At 39.1% G+C, this 27560-nt stretch overlaps 1 protein-coding gene across 1 annotated transcript; it reads right to left on the bottom strand.

Annotated features, from left to right (window-relative positions):
- Positions 1–3293: 3293 nt before the first annotated feature.
- On the bottom strand, positions 3294–24319 carry Riok2 (RIO kinase 2). Its single transcript, XM_021149096.3, has 10 exons — positions 24173–24319; positions 20968–21106; positions 20198–20314; positions 17580–17755; positions 15365–15453; positions 13767–13958; positions 13170–13262; positions 11299–11808; positions 8178–8274; positions 3294–4703 (listed from the first exon to the last, which is right to left on the bottom strand). Exons 1-10 carry the CDS (start codon positions 24236–24238, stop codon positions 4539–4541), a joined length of 1644 nt encoding a protein of 547 aa, XP_021004755.1. The 5' UTR covers positions 24239–24319; the 3' UTR covers positions 3294–4538.
- Between the last annotated feature and the right edge of the window lie 3241 nt (positions 24320–27560).

The following is a 27560-nucleotide window of genomic DNA, read 5'->3' on the forward strand; positions in this document are numbered from 1 at the left end:
AAAACAAACTGGAAATGTTTATTGGTTACAAACAAATGATTTAAGTATGAGAGTAGCTGATGATACAAGGTCCAGCAACCAGTCATTTCACAGCTTCATCTATTTTAGATGAGGTTTCCTGTAAAGGTTGCATCATCAGTAGACAATTCAGTTCCGGCTACTTATGGATATGCTTACATTAAGATAAAAGCCTCATGCCCTTCCATTTCACACTGTAAACTATAATTTTCATGTACTTCCTAAGCTGTCACGATCAGAGGACTGCACTTAGCAAGCATTCTGCTGACAAAGAACTATGCCTTTTCAAAATTTGCTTGAAGGATAGGAAACAGCACACAAAGGAGCCCCATTTTCCTACAAGTTGTAAAACAGAGAACTCCCAAAGTACAAAACCGTAAAGTCTTCTACTCCTCTTAAAAAAATACTTGGGTAGCCTTGAGCTCAAGGACAATGTGTCCCTCAGCCACAAACTCCAAGAATGTGCTCAGAGAGGATTTAATCTATTGAGATAGATTTTCTTGAACATGTAAAGGAAAGAAAGACTGTGTTTCTTAAAAAGTTAGGTATGGCAGGATAGACACCAAAATCTGGTTAGGTGAACTGTCTCCTTAGCAACTCTTAGTGCCTGTAGGGTAAGACAGGTGCAGTGCCCAGTGACTCTACAGAGACCCCAATCAGGTACACACTCCATACACCCCGATGCGGCTGTCCTGTGATTCACTTTGCTATCACTTCATCAGCTCCATCTTGCCACCAATCCTTTCCCAACCTTACTCATTCTGTGACTCGAGGCAAGAGAATTGACATTTAAAGCTGTTTGCTTACAGCTATAATTAAAATGAGGTTATAGTGAATCTCAGTGACTCTAGTACGATAGAATAGGCCCTGTTCCACAATATTTCTGCCGTTTAAATTTCAGTCCAAATTCCTTTCAAATCATTTTAACATTGACAAGTATCCCTGAGTCCCACCTATAACCTCTTTAAAATCAAGTGACTGTGCTGCTCAAAGCCTAGCTTCTTCTCACTTATGCAACATTGTCCCCATTCCACGGAAGTCATCTGTGACTTGGTCTCTTTTGATTACAGCAAATCACACTACACTTCTGTCGCCCAAATTTTCTGCATGACTTCCTCTTTTACATTCTGTCTTTCTCAGTCTGTCTGTTTAATCAAATCCCTCTCCCACAGAGTACTTCCCCAGGAACACTTCCTTGCACCCTTTGTTCATCTGCATCAGTTTGGTACCAGGCTCTTAAGGCTTTTTCTCCTGTCCTAAGGTTGCTCAGCTTACTCATAATTTGTCTGAGATGATGTGCCAACTACAAATTATATCTTAAAAACCCATGTACTTTCCCCTGCTAGCTTTACACTACCAAGATTTTGGAAAACAGATCTAGTAATAACATAATTTTTTTTACCTCTTAATCGAGGATAAATAGAATTATAGTAGTTTTTAAGTGGTCACTTTCTTTTATTAAAAAAAGGGGGGGGGAGGCATATGATACTCATGCCAAGCAACAAATTTATATTATGATGTATACTTAAGAAAGTGCATTGATACTAATTTGTTATGTAATTTGTGTGTGTGTGTGTAAGCTAAAGGTCAACACTGTCTTCCTTGATTGCCTTTCACCTGAGAGTTCCTCTCAGTGAAATGGAAGCTTGCTGTTTTGGCTAAACTGGCTGGCCAGCCTGAACTAGAGACTTACCTACTTCTGAATCCTCACCACCCCAGCACTGGAATCACAGACATGCAACAGTGTTTGCCTTTTTTCTATACAAGGGTGCTAAGGATTGAAATTTAGGTCCTCATGCTTGAACAGCTAGCATTTTAACCTACGAACCAACTCTTTCTGTATAATTTTAAACAATTTAACATGTTTTAATGGCATTACTATCTACACTTTACAATATTAAGGTAAAAGACTTAAGGATGCTAGTTTTTTAAGTTCCTGGGCTTTGGAACTATCCCCGTACTCTTGGTTATCACACAGCTCTGAGGTCCTCTAGATACTTTTTTTTTGGTTTTTCAAGACAGGGTTTCTCTGTATAGCCCTGGCTGTCCTGGAACTCACTCTGTAGACCAGGCTGGCCTCGAACTCAGAAATCCGCCTTAGGCTACATCTTAATTTGCCATTGGTTTGCTATATGTAATATTGTCTTAGCACAACTGAATTAACACCGTTGGAGGTTAAAAGTCAGTATCTAGCCGGGCGTGGTGGCGCACGCCTTTAATCCCAGCACTTGGGACGCAGAGGCAGGCCTGGTCTACAGAGTGAGTTCCAGGACAGCCAGGGCTACACAGAGAAATCCTGTCTCAAAAAACAACAACAACAAAAAAAAAAAAAAGATGTAGCCTAATGCTCTACATTCTGAGGGACCGAGGACATGGATAATGGGCTTCTGCCTATCCTGGAGGTGGCTGCTAAACTTGGAGACAGCAGCAGAGAGATTAATTGGGTGGCTATTTGTCAGAAATTTTACCAAGTACATGACGAAAAAGAATAGTTATTTTAAGTTGCACTCACCCTATGATTAATACCCTCTAAACATTCTATGGTTCTGGACCAAGTTCAAAGCCAGCTACATGTTGAATAGATCAGTGGCTACCAATACCAGGTTGGTACAAGTATAAGTTACATGTTGCATAGAAAAAAGCTTGTTTAATGGGAACGAAGTCAACTATTAAAGAAAGTGGAAAGCAAAGCGTCTCACAGAGATGTTTTGGTTTGGGTGGACACTGACCTTGGGCTTCAACCATGCTAACCCAGTGTAAATCATAATACTAGAAAGGATCAGCTTGCCTTTGAATGAAATAGAAAAGATGGTTAGTCTAGTTAATTTTCTTTAGTAACTTTAAGGCGTCTTTAGTAATTTTAGCCTAATAAATCCACACCATGTTTGAAAGTACATTAAGCTTTCTTTGCGCTTTTTTCTTTTTCTTTTTTTTTTTTGAGACAGGGTTTGTGTAATCTTGGCTCTCCTGGAACTCACTCTCCAGACCAGGCTGACCTCAAACTCCAATCTACCTGCTGATTGCCACCATGCCTGGCTATGTAATTACTTATTTACGAGACAGGGTCTTTCTACATAGCTCTGGCTGTCCTGGAAGTGTGTAGACCAGGATGCTTCCTGAGTGCTTAAAGGAAGGCACCACCATCCCGGCTCTACCACTGTGTTACGTGTCTAGTCCTTTTTATAAATACTCTTCCATGTAGTCTTCACAACTCTGATAGACACTATCACAAACCATGTAAATCTGTCTTCTAATTTTATCAAATAGAAACAAGCTTCTTATGTAGCAGTAGTGAAGTGAAGTAAAGCCAAGAAAAATGAGGTCAAACACTTTTATTCCCAATCTGCTTTGGAGATAAGAAAAACGTATTACAAAATAAACATTCTGTAGTCTTATTAAACTATCTTCAACATTAATTTATGTTATAGAAACACCTTTAGCAGAGTATAAAAAATGAGTATCTGAGCTTAAACTACATTTTAAAATAGGGCTATATCAACACTTTGAAAATCAGTCTAATTTTCAAAGAAACTGTATTTGACATATTCATATATCCAAACATTTAAATACGCTTAGATAATGATCAGTTTCAAATAGTCAGAATTAATTTTGCTAAGGTAAAAGGGAATCTGTTGTTTTTATCATGTCACCGTTGGCAAACACTGCCATCTGGTGGTCACTTCTTGCTGAAGACGATCTTCTATTAGAGGTCAGCCTCCTCAGGGAAGCTGAAGGGACAGTGACCTCAGGTGCTTGTACTTTCTCTCCTCTCTTGACCTCAGGTGCTTGTTCCTCTCTCTCTCTCTCTCTCTCTCTCTCTCTCTCTCTCTCTCCCTCCCTGCCCCCCTCATCTGTCTTTTTCTTTCTTTCTGTTGTTGTTGTTGTTGCTGCTGCTGCTGACAACTATAAAAATACTGGTAGGAACTTAAACTTTCTTTCCCCACGAGCACATAGCCAATGAGAACGGCACCAAAAGACCTAATGCTGCTCATCTACTGATCCATGTCTACTACAGAGGTCTAAAGAGACAGAAGGCAATCAGTTTCACTCCAATGGCCAAATAATCGTGTACGTCTCACGTAATGCTAAAACCAACTCACCAATGTAGTAAAAGCCCAACTGTGACCGACTGAAGGAGAAAAGAGAGAACTACAGATTGCATTAAGTTGTTCTATTATTTATTACATGTGAATCCAAGATCTGAGGCAAGTCATTTATCTACCTGTTTAAGGCAGAGTCTGAACATCACAGTGAAATAAAAATGATGTCCATGTTTTGCAATTACTGCCAATGAAGTTCTTTTCACACAAGTTATTTTATATTTAAATTAGTTACCTGAAAATTTTTAAGAAACAGAGTGCTTGGCAGACTTACTATCAATCAGACTTTGGAAGCTATGAGTCTAAAGAGGCTTTATTTCCATAATTTCCATAAATACTGGCTTTGGTCCAAAAAAGACCAGTATACTGGCTAAAAATAAAATTATAGTATCTAAAAAAATAATACATATCAGAAATCTATTAGTCTCCCCAAAAGCTGGCTGCTTCCAAACTCGATTTAATATTCTGCATGTTTTCCCTCTGCTGCTTGGTAAACACATTGGCTTCTCCTTTCTGCAGTCGGCGTCTGGCAGCTGCCTTCTGCTGCCTCGTCAGCTGACGCTTCACCTTCTGCTTCACCAGTTCCTGGAAAGATTTTGTGAATTAGTATCACTAACAACCATCTTGATATGGAGCAGAGAAATCATTATCAAATTATTATTGAAGATTTACACTGGTAGGATCTTTCAAATTTACATGTTAAAGATGAATTTTAAGAATCCTAATGACACTATATGAACTAGTAGATAAAACAGGAGAAGCTGTTGAAATTTTTTAAAATTTATATTCTTCCCACAAATACAGATTATACAACAAAAGTGGTCAGTTTAAATTATCAACCACTAGAGTGCCACCTAGTGACCATCATGAACAATGAGTGTGGGGGGGAAACCCAGACGAAAACATGTTTTTCTTGGTAAAAGACATGATTTTGTAATTATTTGCTTGCTCGCTCCTTCCTTCCTTCCTTCCTTCCTTCCTTCCTTCCTTCCTTCCTCCCTCCCTCCATCCCTCCCTCCCTCCGTCCCTCCCTTCTTTCTTGAGGTAAACTCTCATGCAGCCTGGGTGCCCTGGCTGGTCTTAAACTGGAACGTAGTCAGATAACCTCCATCTTCTAGCTCCCGCCTGCACTTCCAAAGGCTGGAATTATGTAGCCAGCCTTGTGGTGCTTGGGACAGAGAAGAGGACTGAGGGCGGTAGTCACTCAGAGGAAGTCCTCACAGAGCACGCAGATGCATACTCTAGAGATGCAGAACAGTCTCTTAATTAACAACTGTAAATGCCGTATGTACAAATCACATGACTGAAAACTTTGGTTTTTTTAAATTCAGTTCATAATGACTTTTGGTTTCTCTTATAGCCCAATTCCAAACAATGTACAAATCCTACACAGTAATTTTTTGTGTGTAAGAAAAACCTAGGTACAACATGAAGTAAAATATTATGTGTTATTTTAGCAACTACATGGAAATCATCACTTGCTGTTAAAAGTAAAAAGGTTCTCCCATTAGATCTAGCCACATGTATGTATAAAGGCAACAATTACTTAATTCTGTTACATGTTTTCAAGAACAGAATTTATAAATGACTATTGTGTTTATAAATTATAAGTTTATGTATAGCATAATAGCCAATAAATAGGAATGATAAAAGAATTAAGGAGGAAAAGGATTTTATGATACAATTTCAAGGAATTTAAGCCCTTTTTGTCTTTGTATAAATTCCAAAACCACCACCACCAAGTCCACTGAGGTAACAGTTTTCTTCTGTCATTTTTACAAAACAGAAAAGAAACAGTATGAGAAAAGTATCAAGAGGAGCTGGCCTATGGCCTGCGATCCTAGCAGCTGAGAGCAGAGGCATGAGGAGCAAGGGCGGATGAAAGGGAGGAGAGCTGGGAAGGGAAACTCTGGTCAGAATATATTGTACGAAAAAAATGATTTTCAATTAAAAGTTTAAAGACAACCTTGTGTGCACAGAGATCTTTGTTCATGGAGTTAGGCTGAAGGTCTTGTATTCTCCTTAGGATACAGGCTCATATACAATTCACAAAGCTCAAGACAAAAACTAAAACCACAACACAATTACAAGACCAGCCTCTGCCTGGTAAAGAGGAAATAGCACAGCTTGACATCTACTTAAATAGGCACAGCCAATTGTATCTGAGCCACACACACAGAAGGACACACAAGTTTGAACCTGGTACCAATTTTGTTTTGAAATCAAAGAAAGGGGGGCAGATAAATCCCAGTAAGAACAGAGAGTATAAAAGCAAAAAGCAAAAAGGTTATTTATGAACTGCGAGATATCTGTACTGAAATCTTTTTTTTGGCTTTTTGAGACAGGGTTTCTCTGTATAGCCCTGGTTGTCCTCGAACTCAGAAATCCGCCTGCTTCTGCCTCCCGAGTGCTGGGACTAAAGGCGTGCACCTCCACGCCTGGCTCAAAACTTTATCTTTTAATGTATTACATGCTTCACAGATTTCAATTTTATATTTAGAAAATCAAGTAAATTTTCTTAGACAAGTTTAGAAAGAATATGAAAAAAATTACATTTTTGAGAATTTCACAGTTATTGGTCTGCCAAATCCTAAATGTTTCTGAACAGCCCCAGAACTGTAATATAAACTACTATTAACTATTTTTTACTTTATTCTGTGTGTGCATGCATCCTTGTGTGTACACGTGTGTACTGAAGCCAGAGGCCAGCATATGTAGTCTTCCTCTTGCACTCCCCATCTTGTTCGTTTGAGACAGGGTCTGTCCTCTCACTGAACCTGGTGTCGGTCAGCAAGCTCCAGGAATTCTCCTGTCTTCACTTGTTTGTGCTGAGTTAACAGACCATGTGGTGAGTTAATCTCACCACGTCTAGCTTTTTATGTGTGCATTTGGGATACAATGTCATTCTGGATAGCTCTCATTTAATATTATAATGTCTCTTTCTACCCAAAACAAAACATTCTAATTCACTAATAACATCTGAATTTTAATACATTTAGAAAAATGAAGTCATTTATCTTTTGAGTTTACTTTGTGTACAGCCATTTCACTTTTTCATTCTTGCCCTTCTAAACTGTTTCCTTCTTTGTTCACTATGAGGAAATTATCTTTAAAAACTAGCTTTGGAACACACAATTTTACTTATACAGAAGAAAAGAGACCAACATAAAATTTGCTTTAAAGCATCAAAATTTGATAAATTACTTACTATTTTGCTGCATGGCTATTGCCAAGTTTACTTTTTAAATTTTAGACAGAAAATAATTTTTAGGAAGCACAATTAAACAGTAGTCTTCAAAACACACTGCATAATCCTGAAATGAGGCAGGTGGGTGGGTTGTAAACTTGCACCGTGGCCTCTGCTGACTGCTAAAGGATCAGGAAAGCAAGCAAACCCAACAAAGTCTGGCTTGATTCCTGAGAGAAATAATGACTTGTAAATCCCTGCTCTTTCCAAATGTCAGATGTGAATGAGACCTAGTAGCTGCATAATCCAAATGTGTGTGGAGTAAAGAAACACTTCTCCAAAGGCCACAGAGAGGGGGCTGCTTTGTGGGGTGCGGCCATCTCCACACTGATTCTTCCTTCTGGGTAGGTCTAGAGAATACTCTGCTCACTGTCCTGTCTAGAAAATATCCCTTTTGTAAACTGCTTGGATACAAATGTAAATGCCCAAGGGACCAACAAAAATTTGATAGTAAAGACATTTAAAATCACCTAGTTCCCAAATGTAAGCAGGGGGTGATACACCTCTACCTTTCAGCCATATTGCTACCTTTGTGCAATGTCATATAACCTTCCTTGTCAAAAATCAAAGACTGAATCATGGGGAACTACAAGCTACATTAACATTTTATTCCGTAAATTTAAACTAATTTATATGTTGCCTTATCCCTGAAAGCTTTGCTTATTTCTGGTGAAAACTTCTACATGCTGACCATGTTATAACATTAACATATGAGATCCAAATATCTAAATGACCTGAAATCCTGACAGTACCCAAAGGTCACCACTCTGCCCACAGCTCTGACCCCAACAACTGGCACATGTAGCACTTACTGGAGGGATTGTTGAACAGCTCAGGGCACTGCCCGCAGACGTAACACTCAATGTTCTCGTTCTATGCTGAGTAACACTACTCATACTCTCTTCGTCTCTAGAATAAAATTTAAGAAGCAAGTTATCTAACCAGTTAGTTTCTATAACGTAAAATTAATGTGTCTTTTTTTGCAGTGAAGCATAAAATGAAATGCCTCAGAATTATATTTATGAAAATAAAAGTGAAACTACTTACAACTCAATCCACTACATTTTAACCGTCTTAGAATGTTCTGACACAACGTTACCATCAAACTTTCCAAATAGAATGTTTTATAACTGAAATGTAATCATTTCCCTACAATTCATTTGTTTTTCACTAAATTATAAAAAGCTATTTTTCACACTCAGTATCATTTTGCCACATTCTGAACAAAAGCAGACATAGTATAGATACAATGTCCTCATTCTCTTTCTGAGACAGGGTCTCATTTGTATCCAAGGCTGATCCTCCTATCTCAGGCCTCTAGCCCCCCAGTGCTAGTGCAAGGATTTCCAGTATATAGCACCACGCCCAGCCAGAGGCAGTTCTCTGAAACTGCACTGTGAGTCAGAATAAATACTATCACCATGGATATGTCTATACTTTTAAGTGCTCAATATTTTAATATCAACATTTACACGAACCCAGAAAACATTAACTTTTAAGTCAGTATTTTTCTGAAACATCTATTTTTAAAAATATTACATTTATCTTTTTGTACAGATGGCACATGCCACAACGTGCATGTGGAGATAAGAGAATAATGTGTAAGAGTCACTTCTTTCCTTCCACCACGTGGGCTCTGGGAATTGAGCTTGGGGTCACGCTTGGTAGCAAGTGACTGCAATGATAGAGGTGTCCTGAAGATCCATAGATATAAGTGGTTTGGAAGAGGCTCTGGAGATGGTAATTTTGGAGCTGGCCCTGGTTATGAAAATGAAAATGGTGGTGAACCAGATATGGCAATCAGAACAGGGACTACGGGATTGTTTATGATAACTATGGAGGAGGAAGCTATAGGATCTGGACATTATCATCAGCGACATTGTAACGATGGCCCAGTGAACAATGGAAAATGTAGTGGCAGCAGGAACCCGAGTGATCACATGGTGGAGGAAGCAGATACTGGAGGTAGTTAAGGAAATGGCGGCTAGGGAGAGCCGGGCTAATCCAGAGCTGCTCACTTTCCATGGGCTCCACGGTGCACTCAGAATCTGAGGATGAGAGCCCAGAGGAACAAAACCACTTCCGGTTATTGAAAAAACAATGCTAAGGAAATGTCTATCTCAGTCACACACAGATCTGCAGTGACATGGGAGAAGACAGCAGAGCAGACACAGAGAGCCAGGTTCTTAGCTTTTTTGTTGTTGTTGTTTTTCGAGACAGGGTTTCTCTGTGTAGCCATGGCTGTCTTGGAACTCACTCTGTAGACCAGGCTGGCTTCGAACTCAGAGATCCGCCTGCCTCTGCCTCCCAAGTGCTGGGATTAAAGGCGTGTGCCACCACTGCCCAGCGCTTCTTAGCTTCTTAAGTTTCTTTTTAGTGGCTTTTGTAAAAGTGTAGAAAGAAGCATTCTTTTTTTTTTGGTAATGTTAAGGTTATATATGTCAGGGGATGTGAAACTTTTTTTTATTTTTAAAAAGATTTATTTATTTATTATATGTAAGTACACCGTAGCTGTCTTCAGACCCTCCAGAAGAGGGCGCCAGATCTCGTTACGGATGGTTGTGAGCCACCATGTGGTTGCTGGGATTTGAACTCTGGACCTTCGGAAGAGCAGTCGGGTGCTCTTACCCACTGAGCCATCTCACCAGCCCGAAACTTTTTTTTTTTTTTAAATTAGGTAATTTCCTCAATTACATTTCCAATGCTATCCAAAAAGTCCCCAATACACTCCCCCCCCCCCCAGTCCCCCACCCACCCCAACCCCTTGGCCCTGGCATTCCCCTGTACTGGGGCATATAAAGTTGGCAAGTCCAATGGGCCTCTCTTTCCAGTGATGGCCGACTAGGCCATCTTTTGATACAAATGCAGCTAGAGTCAAGAGCTCTGGGGTACTGGTTAGTTCATAATAATGTTCCACCTATGGGGTTGCAGTTCCCTTTAGCTCCTTGGGTACTTTCTCTAGCTCCTCCATTGGGGGCCCTGTGATCCATCCAATAGCTGACTGTGAGCATCCACTTCTGTGTTTGCTAGGCCCCGGCATTGTCTCACAAGAGACAGCTATATCTGGGTGGATGTGAAACTTTTAAGAACTGTTTCTCAAGGTTTTAAAAAGTATCAGTTGGAATCATGATATAAGGAGACAAAGTTTTCTTTTCTTAAAAATTAGCTAAGTCATTATACACTTAAATTTTAATAAAGTAACTCTAAAGGAATAAGGGCTGTGCCCCTGAACATGCACTGGGAAATGCTTATCAATATTCTGCTGATCTAGTTTTGTCATATTAATGTTTTGACATAAATAAGATCACTATTTCAACAAACTATTGTTTGCTTCTGGATAAACTATTCCAAATCTAAAAATTAGGTTTTAGGATGTTTGCTAATATGTGCCTAACACTTTCAAGACAAAAAACAAACAACAAACAAACACAACGATAAAACATAATACTATTATGTGGCTTTAAATGCACATGAGAAATCAAACAAAATGATGGAAGCCCCCAAGCTCCAGGAAACATGCTCTGTAGATAATTAACATAGAAATCATTTACTGCATGTCTCACACACTCACATCCTCTTCATAGTTTAAACATACCTTAAATATATCAATGAAACACAACACTTTACCCATTCTAAAAACAGACCTAATATTAAGAGACCTACATTAATTCAGTGAGTCTTAGTTTAAGGTAAAATTCTGTGAAACTTAGTCAATCGAGTGTTGGGAATTAGATTAATTCAAAAGACAAATTTGTTTCAATACAATAAAGTTAACTTTCATTTTTACACATGATAATGGCACGACACAATAATGTCACAGTGGTTTTTTTTTTGTTTGTTTCTTTTTTCAAATATCCTCCCTTGACAGAATCAAAGATTTCAAGATTAAAGGTAAAAAGCAACAAACAAACAAACAAACAAACACCTCTGTACCTGAAAGGCCTGAACTCCCTGTTCAATGATGACAAGGCAATCAGATGCGGGGGTTCATCCTCACAGTCCTCAGAGCCAGCAGGGCTTCTCTGACCTGGCTGCCCATCATTTTCAGTTCTACTGCTCTCCTCAGAAAACTCAGTAACAGACCTGTGGGGAAGAACCTGCCTTTCCATTTCTTCTACAGCTTGGTTTAATGCAGTCACTTCGAAACTGGACACATCAGCACTCTCCTCTGGTAAGCTGCCATCCTTTATTTGTTTGCTGTCTGAGGACGAGCAGCACCAGGATCCACCTGATTCATCTGCTGGGTCTGGTTCCTTTTCCAATTCTGACCTCCAAACTTTGGCTTTTCCTAACATTTCTTCATCAGAAAACGTGAAGTCAGATTCCTCTTCTGTTTCAGTAATTTTATCATCTGGGCCTACTGGATGTAGCAGTTCATCATCTGCTTGCATTTCCTTTGTGTAACCACTGGCAGAGACCTCAACATCAAGAGAATCCTCCCTCCTAGGAAACGAAGGTATCAGCATTAAATAACACAGAAAAAAGATATCTGAGATGAATAGCACCACTCTAATAAATGTGAAGTGAGTTCAGCCGGCCTTCCATATTTTAATCTTAAACACATATTATTTTATGTAAGTACACTGTAGCTGTCTTTAGACACACCAGGGGGTGTCAGATCTCATTATGGATGGTTGTGAGCCACCATGTGATTACTGGGAAGTGAACTCTGGACCTTCGGAAGAGAAGTCTTACCTGCTGGGTCATCTCACCAGCCCCCGTAAATTAACTTTCAAAAAAAGGCTAAAGATTGTTGTTTAAAGTATGCAGCAATAAAACTCAAAACAGGAAACATCTTAAAAGCATATAAAACCAATAAAGAAAGATTAACTCAAGAAATATATAAGAGAAAAACACAAGGCTGGAGACACGGCCTAGCATATACTACTTTTCTAGAGGAGGGGAGTTTCCTTCCTAGCACCTACTTTGGTTGGCTCACAACCACCAGCTCCAGGGGAATGATTCTCCCAGCCTCTCTCTGCTGGCACTCACACTTCTCTGTGCACTTATGCAGTGTGTGGCTTAGTATTTTGTCAACTTAGTACAGGCTAGAATCTTATGGGAAGAGGGAACCTCAATTGAGAAAATGTCCCCACCACATTGGCCCATTCACATACTGCTGGCATTTTCTTGAGTCATGATTGATGTGGGAGAGCCCAGTTCACTGTGGGTAGTGCCACCTTCTGGAAGGATTAAGAAACTAAACTGAGCAAGCCATGAAAGAGCAAGTCAAGAAGCAGAACTCCTCCATGGTTTCTTCCCCTTGAGTTCCTGCCTCCAGGTACCTGTCCTGTGTTTCTGACTTAGCTTCCTTGGATGATGGTCTGTAACCTGTGAGTCAAATAAATGCTTCTCCCCTAAGCTGCTTTTGGTCACAGTGTTTTATTACGGCAATTGAAACCATAATTAAGATACAGAAATACACGTTAATAAAACACAAAAACTTAAAAAAAGAAAAGAAAACCACCAATTTCACTAAGATTTGACACTTGATTTATTTGATACAGCAGTCAAAATAAGAAAACAAATTCAGCATCCAAAAGTACAATTGTAGGGTCTGGAGAGACAGCTCAATGGTAAGAGCACTGGATGCTCTTCCAAAAGTCCTCAGTTCAATTCCCAGCAACCACACAGTGGCTCACAAACATCTATAATGGGATCTGATGCCTTCTTCTGGCATGCACCAGAATATACAAATATATACAAACAGAATAATCAGAAATACATTGTCTGGACATTCACTTTAGAATTAAGCAAATAATCTATTGAAGAGGCTCTATCATTATAAGCAGTATACGACAGACCTGATATCACTGAAGGTTGGGTAGAGCTCACTTTCATAGCTAAAACGTTTCATGAAGAACTCTCGAATGCATTTAACATCTCTGTCAAAATACCTGTAAAAGGAAACACTCATTTAAAATTCTTTCCTACTTAGTGTTCATTTATTTACTTCTATACAGGACACATACTCTTTCCACATATGAACAAGCTTTGGTTTTAAAACCCAGACTCCTCCTTGAAGTTCTGCTTGAATAAATGGCTCCCTGGCTAAGAAAGCTTGATTTGCGTGTTAAGTCCAACTTTTTTTAGTGATATCTACATTGCAGTTTATGTATAAGATAGGTGGACAGTCAGTTCCATTTAGATTTCCAGAACACAGGATTAGCATAATAATTAGGGTTAAAATAGGATCTAAGTGTAGTTTTTTCTTTTAAAAGTTCTTCTTTAAAGATTTTCTTACAGGGAAAATTCTAGTAGTTAGATATCCTTTAATTGAAAAACAAATGTCCTTAATTGAAATCATTTACTGATCAAATAGAAAACTGGTAAATTATAAATAAAAAGAGATTCTGTGATATACAAATACATCCACAACTAGAATCAGTTTTAGCATATACCACTCAGCATTTGGGTGGGATGTGGAAACCATCTGCGGAAAATCAATCATGGTGATGTGGTCATCTTTGTCCAACATGAGATTGAATTCATTGAAATCTCCATGAATCAGTCCATGGTTTCCCAGTTTGACTATCAGTTCCATAGCTTCGTCATATACTGATGCAGGGTCTTCAACATGATGTATCTGACATCTGAAAGTATGAATAGGTTATGTGTACATGGTCATCATTTTAATGAGCGTGTCATTTCCATTCCTGATCTTGCCAATTTCCTCCTCATTATCATCACAGACAAGTGTCTCAACTACTAAAAGGTCACACGCTGTTCCAATCTGTCTGCTTATCACTATCATGTCCTATCTCACATCTTCCTTACAGCTTGCCTCTTTTTTACACAGGCTTTTCTAATTTCACTCCATTGACTTTCAATGATCTACTTTTAACAGACTTCCTTCTACCTCATTAAACAAAACAGTCAAGGCTTAATTTCTTCTATGCTGCTAAATTCTTAGTCATTTCCATTTCTAGTCAGTTGACTTCTTTCCTCCCCTTGAAATGCTGTCTTCTGTGGATCATCAGGAACTACCCCTTTCAAATGTTCTTTCCTCACAGTTCCTCACTATGCCACATTTCCCACTTTTTTTTTTTTTTATTTTTGAGACAGGGTTTCTCTGTGTAGCCCTGGCTGTCCTGGAACTCACTCTGTAGACCAGGCCTGCCTTGAACTCAGAAATCCGCCTGCCTCTGCCTCCCAAGTGCTGGGATTAAAGGCGTGCGCCACCACGCCCGGCAGATTTCCCACTTCTTAACATCCAAATGCAATCTGAGTAACTGTGCTGCTTCCTGGAGAACACGGAGTCTGAGCACCATCCTCACCTTTCTGACTGTCTCTGCAATCAGAGCTATTACCATCTTTTGCCTGAACGGCTCTAATTTTCCTGGTTTACCTTCCCTTGTTACTTTTCAGCTCTCACGGTTCACAGCTCCCCTTTCTCCTGCCCCAGCTCACCTAAGTCACTCTGCTCTAAATACTGGTTTGTTCCATGGCTGTGAGCACCCAAGGATCAATAATACTACCCTTCCTTTACCTGGAATATTTCACCCTGTGAATTGCACTTTCCTGACTATCTGATATTAACTAGGAATGTCCTACCTCTACCCTCTTCACTGACCTTTAATAGCACTTACTGAGTCACTAGGTATATATTGTTTAGTCTGAGGGCCAGAGGAACTTTATGCTATGCTGGACTTGAGGTATTTGGTATGAAGCAGATTAAATCAATGAAAAAATGGCAGAGATTACAAACTGGATGAAACTGGGTTTCCAATCCCCCACTCCCCCAGGATTTCTTTATGCAGTCCTGAAATTCACTCTGTTGACCAGGCTGGCCTCGAACTCAGAAATCTGCCTGCCTCTGTCTACCAGGTGCTGGGGTTAAAGGTGTGTGCTACCCACTACCCGACTTTTTTTTATACCTCTTTAGAAATTTCTAACCTCTAAGAAAGAAGTAACATTCCAATTGAATGTTTTACTTAAAAAACATGAACCTTAAATTCCTCTACTAGAACTTATGCTTTCAAATTTAATGAATACTTACAAGGGATAACCATTAATAAGCTCCATGATCACTGCATGGCGATTATAATCGATTGGCTTTGGAACTGGAAATTTCCTCTCATATAATGCCTAAAACAGAAAAATATGAGAAACTAATAAAACTGTGTTTTTAAAGAACAAAAGAATATATCTTCCTTAAACAAGGCTTTATAAAATTTAGTTTACCTTAGGTTATTTAATGCATGGTTTACTTACAGTAAGAATTAGCTATATATAAAAATAATTCAAGTTTCTTTGAATTAACTTTCCCTCTTAAAACATACAGTTACTATGTATTATGTACATTAAGTCCTAACAATGAATGTAAAAAAATCGTATACTCCCTTAGGGTATTTCCTTTCTATTTTTTAAAGTCTGTCACTTGTTGATATGTGTTTACAATATTGTAGTAACAACAAATTTTGGTTTAAGGTTCCTGGCGTAAGAAGTAAGTTAACTCAAAGGTCAGGCATTTTAGTCTGTAAATCACTGATGCTGCTCTTCAGGTTACACTGTATGGGCATGGAAGTTACAAGTGGAAACATCACCGTAGTCTAAGCTGGGAGGATCAATCAGACCAGATGCTGCCTGTGCCAATGCATAATTTTAAAGTATCTACAATGGAGGTAGATATTCTATCTCAGTCTGAACCACTATTGTATTTCTTGTCCACCAAAAAACTGGTGAGTTTTCAAAATTCTCTTTAATTGAATCAGTCAGTACCAAAATAGCCAGGAGAGTTACTTCAGTACCACTTATACACACACATAGGGCTCCCATCCATTCATGTCTTGGTCAATACCTGATATTATGCAAAGTCTTTTCCTTAATGTCAGATCATATCCATCTTTATGAATTCACTCAATTCCCATTCACTTCATACTATCTTCTTCTTCACTTTAACCTTAACATATAAACTACTCTTTGTGTCTGTTATCTTCCCAAGTTTATAGTGGTCTATACAGGCTAGTGTTTTGCTGTCCATTATCATGCATTACCACAGTACTTAATTTTAAAAGCTTCGTACCTAACCACCACCTTCTGTGGATAGGAATTGAAATACGCTACTTCCCAGAAATTTTTATTTTTAAAAAGTAGTCCATCAACATGTCTCGGCAGCCAAACAACATAACATAAACTTAGAGATTATAAATGGTTTTCTCAAAAAAAAAAAAAAAAAAAAGCTTGTCTCCAACAGTGGTTTTTATCCTGTGGGTTGCAAATGGGTTGCAAATGGTCCTTTCACAGGGGTTGCTTAAGATCACTGAAAAAAACCCAGATATTTAAATTTACAGTAGCAAAACCACGGTAACTTTATGAAGTTACAAAGAAGCAATAAAAATAATTTAATGGTGGGGGTGGCGGTGGGGGCCACCAAAACATGAGGAGCTGTATGAAAGCATTGCAGGATTAGGAAGGTTGAGAACCACTGGTCTAGAAGTTATGTTCAAGTCAGAGCTTCATCTTTACCTTACTCTTTTCCTCTTGGGAAAGCATTGCATTTAAGGAGTGCTTACTTGCAACCAGGTTCTCTCTGTACCTTTAGCAGGATCACTTAAAAAAGCACCCACTACAGTTTAGAGGGAATAGCTAATGATTTCTGCCAAGGTGCTTCCTTATATTATAAAAGAAAATAATGTAACATGTAATATCAGAATTGCTTATTTAGACTGCATTAAGAGATTCTCCTACTACTATTAACAATTTAAGGGCCAGATTAAATAAACCACTCAATCAAACTAAAACCTAAGTCATTATGATGGCCCAGTGGGTAAAGGCACACAATGGTCTGCATCCCATCCCGCAGTGGAAGGAAACTAGTGAGTTCTGCAAAGTTGTCTACACTCACACACAACACATACACCAACCTAAAAATAATGAAGTATATTCTAACACAATGAAGTAGATTTTAAGCAAATACTACTAGACATAACTATGTTATTTTGTTTTTGTTGTGAAACACCAAGATTTCCAGATACCACTTTCAATAAAAAGGATATTCAGAGCCCACCCCCCACAAATTTGCATAACACTAAATGCCATCCTTAAGAGGAAGCCACTGGGAAAAGAGCATAATCAAAGGAGTTCAAGTTGACTGTAGGGACTGAGTCTGGGGTCAGAGAGAGACTTGTCATTAAGATCTTCATAAGTTTGGCTAAAATGAGCTACATATTTTTTCTTTTTCTTTTGAGAAATGTAAAATCATTAAAAAATACCTTCATATAGGCAAATTCCTTCATGGCAGAGAGCCGAGATAAATAAAGCCAAGAAACATTATGCCTGTGCTTATGGTAATCACGCTTGTTTTTCAGATTTCGAAAGGAGGTTCTTCCCAGTCTGTGAAGCTTCAGTGCAAACTGCTGCCCTTCTTCATTTGCAACAATGTAAATATCTGGAGCAAAAATTGTAAAAGCATTGTTAGGATACTTTTGCTACAACTGGTTAAATAGTTCTACCTTCATCTGCCTTCTTCTGTATCCAGTATCTTTCCTACTGGTAGTTATTTTTTGGCAAAATACTTTATATCCTAAATGACAACCCAGAATGTATTCATTTGTAACTGTAAGTAAAAGCAAAGAGGTACTTAGCCAATGGGTACTCCTGCTTTCAAAGATGTTCAATGGTTACATTTCTTTTTTTTTTTTTTTTTTTTTTTTTTTTTTTTTTTGGTTTTTCGAGACAGGGTTTCTCTGTGTAGCCCTGGCTGTCCTGGCACTCACTTTGTAGACCAGGCTGGCCTCGAACTCAGAAATCCGCCTGCCTCTGCCTCCCGAGTGCTGGGATTAAAGGCGTGCGCCACCACGCCCGGCCAATGGTTACATTTCTAACGTCATACCAAGCATTAATTCATTGAGAAGGCATTTCTAGTAAAAATAAATAAATAAATAAATAAAATTAAAAAAAAAAAAAAACTAATCTCCCCTGAATCCTCTCTGTGCTAGGGGTCTAACACAGGCCTTGCACATAGCAGGCTTCTGCTCTACCATGAGATTATATCCTCAGGCCAGGAGAAGCTATGTTAATACCTTCTATTTCAACACATTCAACTTAATTGCTTTAATGACCAATGCGTTAGACTATGACCCTGTAATGAAATCTCCTTAATAAGTAGTTTGTCAACTATCAAAGTAAGTTATTTGTATAGCTGACATTTAGAACACATTCTAAGTATGGTAAGCAATTTTATTTCTATTAAAAACAGGCTATCATACCTCACTGAAAGAATATATATCATATACTGATACATAGTTTTAAAACAGTAATATCAAAATTTATATATTTTTACTATTATGGAATGAATTGTGCTTCTCAAACATTCCCACACTGAAGCACTAAATTCTAATGTATGTATCTCAAGATAGGCACTTCCATTACTAGTCAAAATGAAGAATGAATGAAACTCAAATCACTAGTGCTTGGAAAATGGTAAAAATCAACTGAAGAGTGCCTACCCATCAAAACACTGTACAATTATGAAAAAGATACCCGCTGAGCAGTTATCAGCAAGGGTGATAAACAGACAAGAATTAAAGTATAGAATCCTGAGTAATACTTACATTCACTCTTGGTTACAATAGTATGTGAACCCAAAAATAATCCTGAATATATGCAAATATAGTTGTATTTATAAAGGAAATTTCTCAGATTAAATAAGAAATAGTCTTAGCTATGGTATCTAATGAACAAAAAATTAACTGAAATGTGGATTTAAAATAAGACTCATTTAAGCCGGTGTGGTGGCGCACACCTTTAATCCCAGCACTCGGGAGGTAGAGGCAGGCAGATTTCTGAGTTCAGGGCCAGCCTGGTCTACAAAGTGAGTTCCAGGACAGCCAGGACTACACAGAGAAACCCTGTCTTGAAAAACCAAAAAGAAAAAAGAAAAAAGAAAAAAAAAAAAGACTCATTTTATTTTATTGTACTTTCTTTTTTACAATGTTAATGCTTACCATTTTACCATTTAACTAATTTCTTAAAAATTAAAAAATACTTTAAATAGAATCTGTTTCTTAAGGACTTAGTTTTCTTATAATTAAAGTATTTACAATAGTTAATTCATAATTTTAAATTCAAATGCAAAAGCAATCAACAGGAAAGTTAGGTTACCTAAAGGAAATACTCTATTGTGTTTAAATATTCATATCCATTTTCATGTGCACACGCTCTCCCCAACTCAGAGTCAGTATTCTATTTACCATTATGCATACCATAATTTAGATAGAAACACAGAAGGCACTCAAACCATATAAAAGTCTACAGGGACCTCTTTGGGAGCAGTTTTGACAGTGCTCTCATTTCCAAGTTTAATTGTACTTTCTTAGTTTAGCCACAATGTCAATTAGATAGGAGAAAGTGCACAGGACAAACAAAGACTGTATAAAGGAGGCTATGGCTCAAAAAGCATCTCCTATTCCAGGCTACAACTCGAAAAAAAATCATATGTGTGACCCCCAAGTTTAGTCCAGAGCACCAAAGAGGGAGTGGAAGGAAAAACAAACAAAAAAATCCCCAAAACAAACAAACAAAAAAACATCAAAAAACCCAACAACCCCCCTCCCCCATCCAATCCAAAGTAAAAACAAAACCCAAAACCACAGATGGAAATTATTTCTTGGTATTACCAAAATGATAGTGCTGGAATTAGGAGGTATTAGAACCTACTAAATTATTCTTAATAAATATAGCAAACTATGTTCCTAATCCGTATTGCTTACAACCAAGTTTCTGACTTCTTGATTTTGATGGGACTATGAAACAAAATGAAAGAGAAATCCTTTCTCAAAAGTAAAATAAAAGCTTAAGCAATGCTTTCGACAATACTGTTAGTACTTACCTGACTCTTTGCCCACACCCATCTGGTTTCCAACAGATTCAACTACCTGTCTAGAAGACAGCGTTTTCAGAGCTAGGTAATCATAGCCAGCATTTGTCAACCGATAGCCCTGCACAGCTAGACAAAAATTAGGTAAGAGCATTAGTTGTAGTATAGCAACAAGACACAAGCATCAACACAAGGCAAGCATTTAAAGTTGGGAAGTATTAGCTAGAGAAGCCGATTTACCCAGACTTGTAAGTTCGCAGTTTCTTCTCTATTACAGTGATGCGTGTATGGATACTGGGTTTGAGGGTCTGTGACAGATATGCACTTAAACTAAAAGGAAGTACTCGAGTTCAAAATATTCTATATTGAACTGACAATGAACTTATGCCTGTTTTTGTATGTAACCGTTATCCCTTTTTTTTTCTCCAGTAACTACTTTACCTTCTATTTATAAAAGATCTGCCACAGGTGTTCAAACCTCTGCCCCTCATCACAGAAGGCCTGAGAGGCAACCCTCTAGAGTCCCGAGACAGGCTGAACGTTCCAAAGTTGGTGTATGATTGTATGACTATCTGTCTTGTTCTGTAGCACAGTCGTCACACTCTCTCTGCCCTCTTTAATTTGAGTGGACTCTGTGACTGTTTTGACCAATTTGAACGGCAGAAGAACGTGTCAGTTCTTGCCCTGTCTTGTCAGGCAACCTGTACTTCATGCCCTGTGAAGGTCAGCTCAACAGAAAGGTGATTAGCTGAAGATTGACAAAAGTTACATAAAATACTCACTTTTAGTACGTTCCCACGCTATAAGTTTATGCTTCACCAATTCTCTTAGAATTTTATTACAGCCACCATGTTTCAGGCTGGCTATAGAAGCAATCAAACTGCAGGGAACAATCTCATGGTTTTTCATGCCCATTTCAACCTGAAATTAAAGGAATCATTATGATGCATGACACAAAGCCTTGTCTTTAAAATCTTGCTAAGAAATTTGCCTCTCGAAACTCTCCCAACTAAGTAGCTCTCCAGCCACAGCTGTGTAGCCTAACAGGCACAGATCATAAGAAATGTACTGTTAAGCAAGTGCAGGCTACACAGTACTAATGGACACTTAGCCTAGCTATTCTGTTACTAGACAGCATGATCTTAGGGGATTTTGCTGAATACATTCATGTCCTATGGCAAAAGAAAAAGGTTAAGGCAGCATATGACTATAATTCTACAATATAGTCACTCTTATCTCTACCATGTTAAATTCATTCTTGATAAATACAGTTAATAGTGATATTGCCTCTCAACTTCCAGAGTAAAAACTCAGTTCTTGAAAAGTTAACGACACATGGCTGATATTAAAATATTTAACATCTAAACACCTATCTTTAAAAACTATAGATAATCAAGATATTAAGTATCAACGACAAGTCATAGTATGAAAGGCATGGATTTTGGTAACTATTGGGGAGAATTTTTATCCCTGGAGAATCAGAAGCAGCAGCTCAGGGCAGAACAAGAATTCTAGCTGAGAGACCACTTCCAAAAAGGGAGGGACATCTGAGAATGAGTACAATGAATGGACACAAAGTACTGTTGGAAGGAGAGTTTTAGAAATGGTATCTACCAAACACAAGGGACAACTGACATAGAAGCAGTCAACACGTTATGGACCCTGCAATTAAGGCCAAAAAGCACTTCTGCCTAAGAAACAAAAGGGTAACAGTCTTCTACTGAGAAAACTGTGAAACTCTTAAAGATGCATTGTCAAAAGAGATAATGGAAAGAAAGACAGGTATAGTGAGTGGCACATGCCTGTAATTACAGCAGTCTGGAGGTGGAGGCAGGTGGATGTCTGAGTTCAAAGCCGGACTAGTCTACAGAGTGAATTCCAGAACAGTCAGAGCTACAGGAGAGAGGGAGGGAGAGAGAAGGAGGTTATATTTAGGGCATTAATCTAGTAGGAACATACAAAAACTGGAAGGAATGTACTAGAGAATTAATATAGTGCTCTAGCTATGATGAAAATAGGAAGCAGCAAGGGCCAGCTGGTGGTGGTGGTAATGAAAGGAGGGCATTAAGATTTTTTTGCCCCTTCATATATAGTACGTTTTCCATGTGTGTGCATTGTGTGGAGGCCTGGGTTCATGTCTTAATAGACTGTTCTCCACTGAATTAAAGATCTTCAGGAAGTAGTATGGGAAAGTCAGACAACAATGTAAAAGGATAAAAGAAATGAAGAGTCAAAATTCTGAAGTGAAGAAAAAGGATTATTAAAATATAAATGAGATGGGGATGTGAAAAACTGGGGAGTGTGTGTGGGGGTGGTGGTGACCATTAAACATGCAACAAGTCAAAAAATGGTAACTGATTAGAGGCAAAGAAGTTCCTAGAGGGAGCAGCCAGGGAAGACAGCACTGGTGGCATCCACTGAGTCCAGAATGGTAAGTCTGCTGACTCGGTGATTCTTTAGGGATCTTAGAAATTCTGGAAGAAAAATCTTTACTCTGGTGTCCCACCATAACTGCGCCTTTGAAAGTTTTAGCTCGTTCTTATCTCCTTTCCTTGCTTCCCCAATCCTCCAATACACTTATTGACTACCCTATTTTTGTCAAGACACTGAGAAATGAATGAATGTGCTGAGAAGGAAAGCCATTATTTAAAGAAAAAGCCAGGTGAATTAAGGAAGCTATAGGAAAAAGGAAGCGCACGCCAAAGTTCATGTGGACCTTGCATTTGATGAATTTGTAAACGTTACCTATCTAACTTGGCTACAAAGGCTTAAAATAATGCATGAACCAGGCAACTCACATTTCATATCCTATTTGTAACACAGCCCTTACCAAAAGTCAGCAACCCCTAAACAAAGCCTGACTCATTCTAACCTTACAAATCTGTCCTGATTTCTGTGCCACCACACTAAAACTACAGAATCACATTTTGTCATCTTCCTAATTAAAACATTCACAGGTCAGGCAGTGGTGCTGCACGCCTTTAATCCCAGCACTTGGGAGGCAGTGGCAGGCGGATTTCTGAGTTTGAGGCCAGGCTGTCTACAGAGTGAGTTCCAGGACAGCCAGGGCCACCCAGAGAAACCCTGTCTTGAAAAACCAATAAATAAATAAATAAATAAATAAAAAATAAATCACGGGCTCACACACACATCGTTTACTAGGCCTGCAAGGGCTTATATGGTTTGGTTCTCATTTTCCATGTATGTCCCCAACCATTATATCAAACCTTTCTCTTCTATGAAGACTCTCCCTCCCATATCTGAGTTTTTGCTCTAATTTGCCTCTAACTCTCTCCAAGGACACCTCTTCTCCAACTTCAAGGACCCTTTTTTTTCTCCGGCAGATAAGATTCATTGGTTCGGGGGTGGGGACAAACTTTGTAGTTCGATTAACAGTAAAGGCACGATTCTTGTATTCTGTCTCCATCACTGTAAAACTCAAAGACAGTATTCTTCCCTCTCCTTCCAACACGTGGCTACTTTCTATTTCTTTATCCTTTGTTTCCTTCACGGTACTTACTACCTGACTACATTGTTAACATATTTATTGATTTGCTGGTCGACTAAGAGGCTTCTCCTTTCCTCCTTTGTGTTGCGCTCTGCTGTTATATTTGATAGAGAAAGCTGACAATTTTTTTTTTAACATTATGTGTCTGAGTCTATTACTGGGGGCCCAACAGGCTTCCTTCGAGGACTTAATTCCCACCCTCCCCTTGTTTGGAAGCCAAAGATCAATGAAATTTCCCGGGCCACAGAGACGTAAGCACATCTGCAGCAAAAGAAGCTGAAAGGAAGAACCATGTTTAGTAAAAGATAGTTCTTTTTTCACAAAGCTTCATGAAAATCAGACCTTGGTGCCCTTTACCCAGATCCTAGCCTCGGCAAACAATCCACAAATCAGAGAGGCCTCACTCAGCTCCCAGCGACCTTAGAATAGCAGGAGGAGGACGTCACCGAATGGATAAGCAAGAAAGGTGTACTCCTTACCGCAGTCAGAACTCTGAAGTCATCGCGGCTCATGTACCTAAGCTTGGCTACATTCACCTTCCCCATGCTTGCCCAGTTCCACCGCCGACTCTGGGAAGACGCAAAGTCGCTGGGTAATCTCGCAGGCTTTCGGCGGCGACCTGCCTGCGCAGGCGCCCTGTATCGAAGGTGCTTATCGCTAGGTAAGAACACGTGCTCAAGAGGCAGTAGAAAAATGCTATTTTTTTCTAGTTTTTGTAGCTAAAAATCACGCAGAAGTGATTTTTCAGCCCCTAAATAAATAATTCACGTTTGACTGATTTGGCAAGTTGCAAATGTTTTACATAATATACCACGTTACTTTTCGGAGCTGCTAGGACCTGATTGGAATTAAGGCCGGACTTCCGCATGCAACAGTGCTTACGTCACGAGAGGGGCGTGTTTTATTCGTTCCGAGCCACACCTACTTTTAGTGCAGCGACTGTACACTGTAAAGTCAGGGAGGGAAATGAGTAAGCGAGACCCGAGGCCAGCAAAGCCACTGAAAGGGTGGCCACAGAGCCGCACGCTCTGTCTCTCGGCAGCCCCACCCCTGTCAGGCGGAGGAGGGCCGGGTTAGGAGCTGCCCGGCTGGGCTGGGACGCTGATCCCAGGGCGGGTTAGGAGGAGCTTCTGTTCGTACTATCCAGTGCTCGCTTCCAAAGAAAGCGCACACCTCAATGTTTCTTGGGTCTGGTGTGTAATTTTTTTTTTTTTTTTGAGGTATGTGCAAACTTTAAGGACTCAGATTAAGATACCTTCGTGTTCCTTCCATACTCCACTCCTTCCAGTTTCAAGAAACAATGTATTCATTTCCTCCTTTTGGAGCGTGGTGCTGAGTATATTCCTGGAGTAAGCTCTTTCATAAAGCATAGGGGCAGACAGCAGGCTGTAGTGTCCGTATCTTTCCAGCTAAAGTAGTTGGTAATCTAAAATCATCAAATCGAAACAAAAGATCAATCCTTTTTCATCTCTATGTTCCTGTCTTTGGGGTCTTGTATACTTGAATACAGGATTCTAGGCATATCTAATTAGGACTTAACTAATTAAGACTGTTGTACACAATGGAATTTTTCTTTCTACATTAACATTAGAACATGTGAAAACAAAAAGTTTGAAGCTTTGATTATCTGTCTTTCTGTCTCCTTTCAGCATTGCTCCACAGAGCCACCACTAATTGAGTGGGTTTGGATCCAAGTTCTGGAATATTGGGGTAATCACAGTCCAGATTTCTCATCTTTTCAATAGTGTGTGGTTTTTTGTTTGTTTGTTTGTTTGTTTGTTTTTTAGTAACCAAGTCATTTATGAGTAAAGGATTTAAATTCAATCTTCCTTTCTCACCACACTTAATGTGACATAAACCAGTGTTTCCCAACCATCCTAGTACAGCATTCCTTTAATACAGTTTATTTTGTGGTGATTGCCAACAATAGAATTGTTTTTTGTTGCTACTTCATAACTGTAATTTGCTACTGTTACAATTCTTTTTTTTTTTTTTTTTTTTTTTTGGTTTTTCGAGACAGGGTTTCTCTATATAGCCCTGGCTGTCCTGGAACTCACTTTGTAGACCAGGCTGGCCTCGAACTCAGAAATCCGCATGCCTCTGCCTCCCGAGTGCTGGGATTAAAGGCGTGCGCCACCACGCCCAGCTTACTGTTACAATTCTTAATGTAATGTAAATACTTTTTTGGAGACAGAGGGTTCCCAAAGGGGTCTGGACCCACAGCTTGAGAGCTGCTGACTTAGCCTATTCTTCATTTATTCACCATTTATCAAATATAGATACCACATTTTTTTTTTCTAGGCTCTGGGGAAACTTAACCCCAAGTCCTAAAACTTGAACTTATGGGAAGGAGATGTGTAAAAAACCACTGGATGTAACAGAAAAGCCAAAGACTAATAATGTTGAATTTCCCTTTCCCAGACTTCTCCACTGTAGTCAAGCTCATACAGACACATCTTGCTTCTCATAAAGGACCCTGAGTGCCTAAAGTTCTCATTTTTTTTTTTAAGTCTGGAATTCAATGTATTTAACAATCTATGTCATCTCTGAGTCAGTTTGTACTCATGTCTGTTTGTTCTTATGTAACTTCCTTAGAGTTACCTATGAAAAACCTTTTAGCTGGGTTGTGGTGGCATGTGCCTTTAATCCCAGAACTTGAGAGGCAAAGACAGGCAAATCTTCTCCTCTCCTCTCCTCTCCCCTCCCCTCCCTTCCCCTCCCCTCCCCCTCCCCTCCCCTCTCCCCCTCTCCTCTCCCCCTCCCTTCTCCCCCTCTCCCTCCCCTCCTCTCCCCTCCCCTTCCCTCCTCTCCTCTCTCTTTCTCTTTAAGATTTATTTATTTTATGTATATGAGTAAACTGTAGCTGGACAGATAGTTGTGAGCCATCTTGTGGTTGCTGACAATTGAATTCAGGACCTCTGCTCCATCTGGAACTGCTCACTCTGGCCCCAATATTTATTTATTATTACATCTAAGTACACCATAGCTGTCTTTAGAAACGCCAGAAGAGGGCATCAGATCTCATTACAGATGGTTGTGAGCCACCGTATGGTTGCTGGGATTTAAACTCAGGACTTTCAGAAGAACAGTCAGTGCTCTTAAATGCTGAGATTGCCTGAAGGCAAATCTCTTGACCAAGGCCAGCCTGGTCTGTAGAGTCAGTTCTAGAACAGCCAGGGCCACAATGAGAAAACCTGTCTCCAAAAACCAAAAACCAAAAAAAAACCCCAAAAACCAAAAACCAAAACTAAAGCAAACCAAAAAAGAAAAAGAAAGAAGGAAGGGAGGAAGGAAGGAAGGAAGGAAGGAAAGAAGGAAAGAAAAGGAAACAGATTTTATTTTATACAACTGGCTCAAAAATACTTCCTATATTTTCAATTCCTAAAATGGGTTCTAGCTATATTTAATGAAAGACAGTCACCATGGCAAACCTCCAAATATTACAGTTTCCCCCACAGACAAGTTTACAAACACTTCAAAATATCTGCTGGAACTCTATCATGCTTTAGAAAATTTTGTAACAGTGCCCCAGACCTAAGCCCCCAGACCTTAGCACAACTGACTCCATGTTGGAAATACTATTCAAGTTGTAAAACTCAGCAGGTAGACAACACCACCTACCAAAACTAAAACAAAGGCCTAATCTATCAAAGTCCATATAGTTCTGGGAAAATACCAAAAATGTACTAACCTTGCTTTTTAGCTCTTATAGTTTCACTTCTGGAAAACTGTTCTTGTTAACCAAAGTGTTTCAAATCAGAACATGGTTTTTGTGCTTAAAAGCTCACCATGAGAAAGGCTCAGTGCTACACTGGGATCTCAAACCCAGCATAGTTACCAGCCAGCCAATAAAGACTTTTTATTAGC

This window comes from Mus caroli, unplaced genomic scaffold (genome assembly GCF_978045245.1).
Source record: "Mus caroli unplaced genomic scaffold, Mus_caroli_1 scaffold_18, whole genome shotgun sequence".
In the NCBI taxonomy this organism is placed as follows: domain Eukaryota; kingdom Metazoa; phylum Chordata; class Mammalia; order Rodentia; family Muridae; genus Mus; species Mus caroli.

Bases quoted from the DNA above. Each gene is read 5' to 3' on its own strand.
- Riok2 (XM_021149096.3), bottom strand. From the start codon at position 24,238: ATGGGGAAGGTGAATGTAGCCAAGCTTAGGTACATGAGCCGCGATGAC. The intron at 21,107-24,172 runs GTAAGGAGTACA...CTTTAATTTCAG, and splicing joins ACTTCAGAGTTCTGACTGCG to GTTGAAATGGGCATGAAAAA. The intron at 13,959-15,364 runs GTAAGTATTCAT...TCATACTTTCAG, and splicing joins CTTATTAATGGTTATCCCTT to ATGTCAGATACATCATGTTG.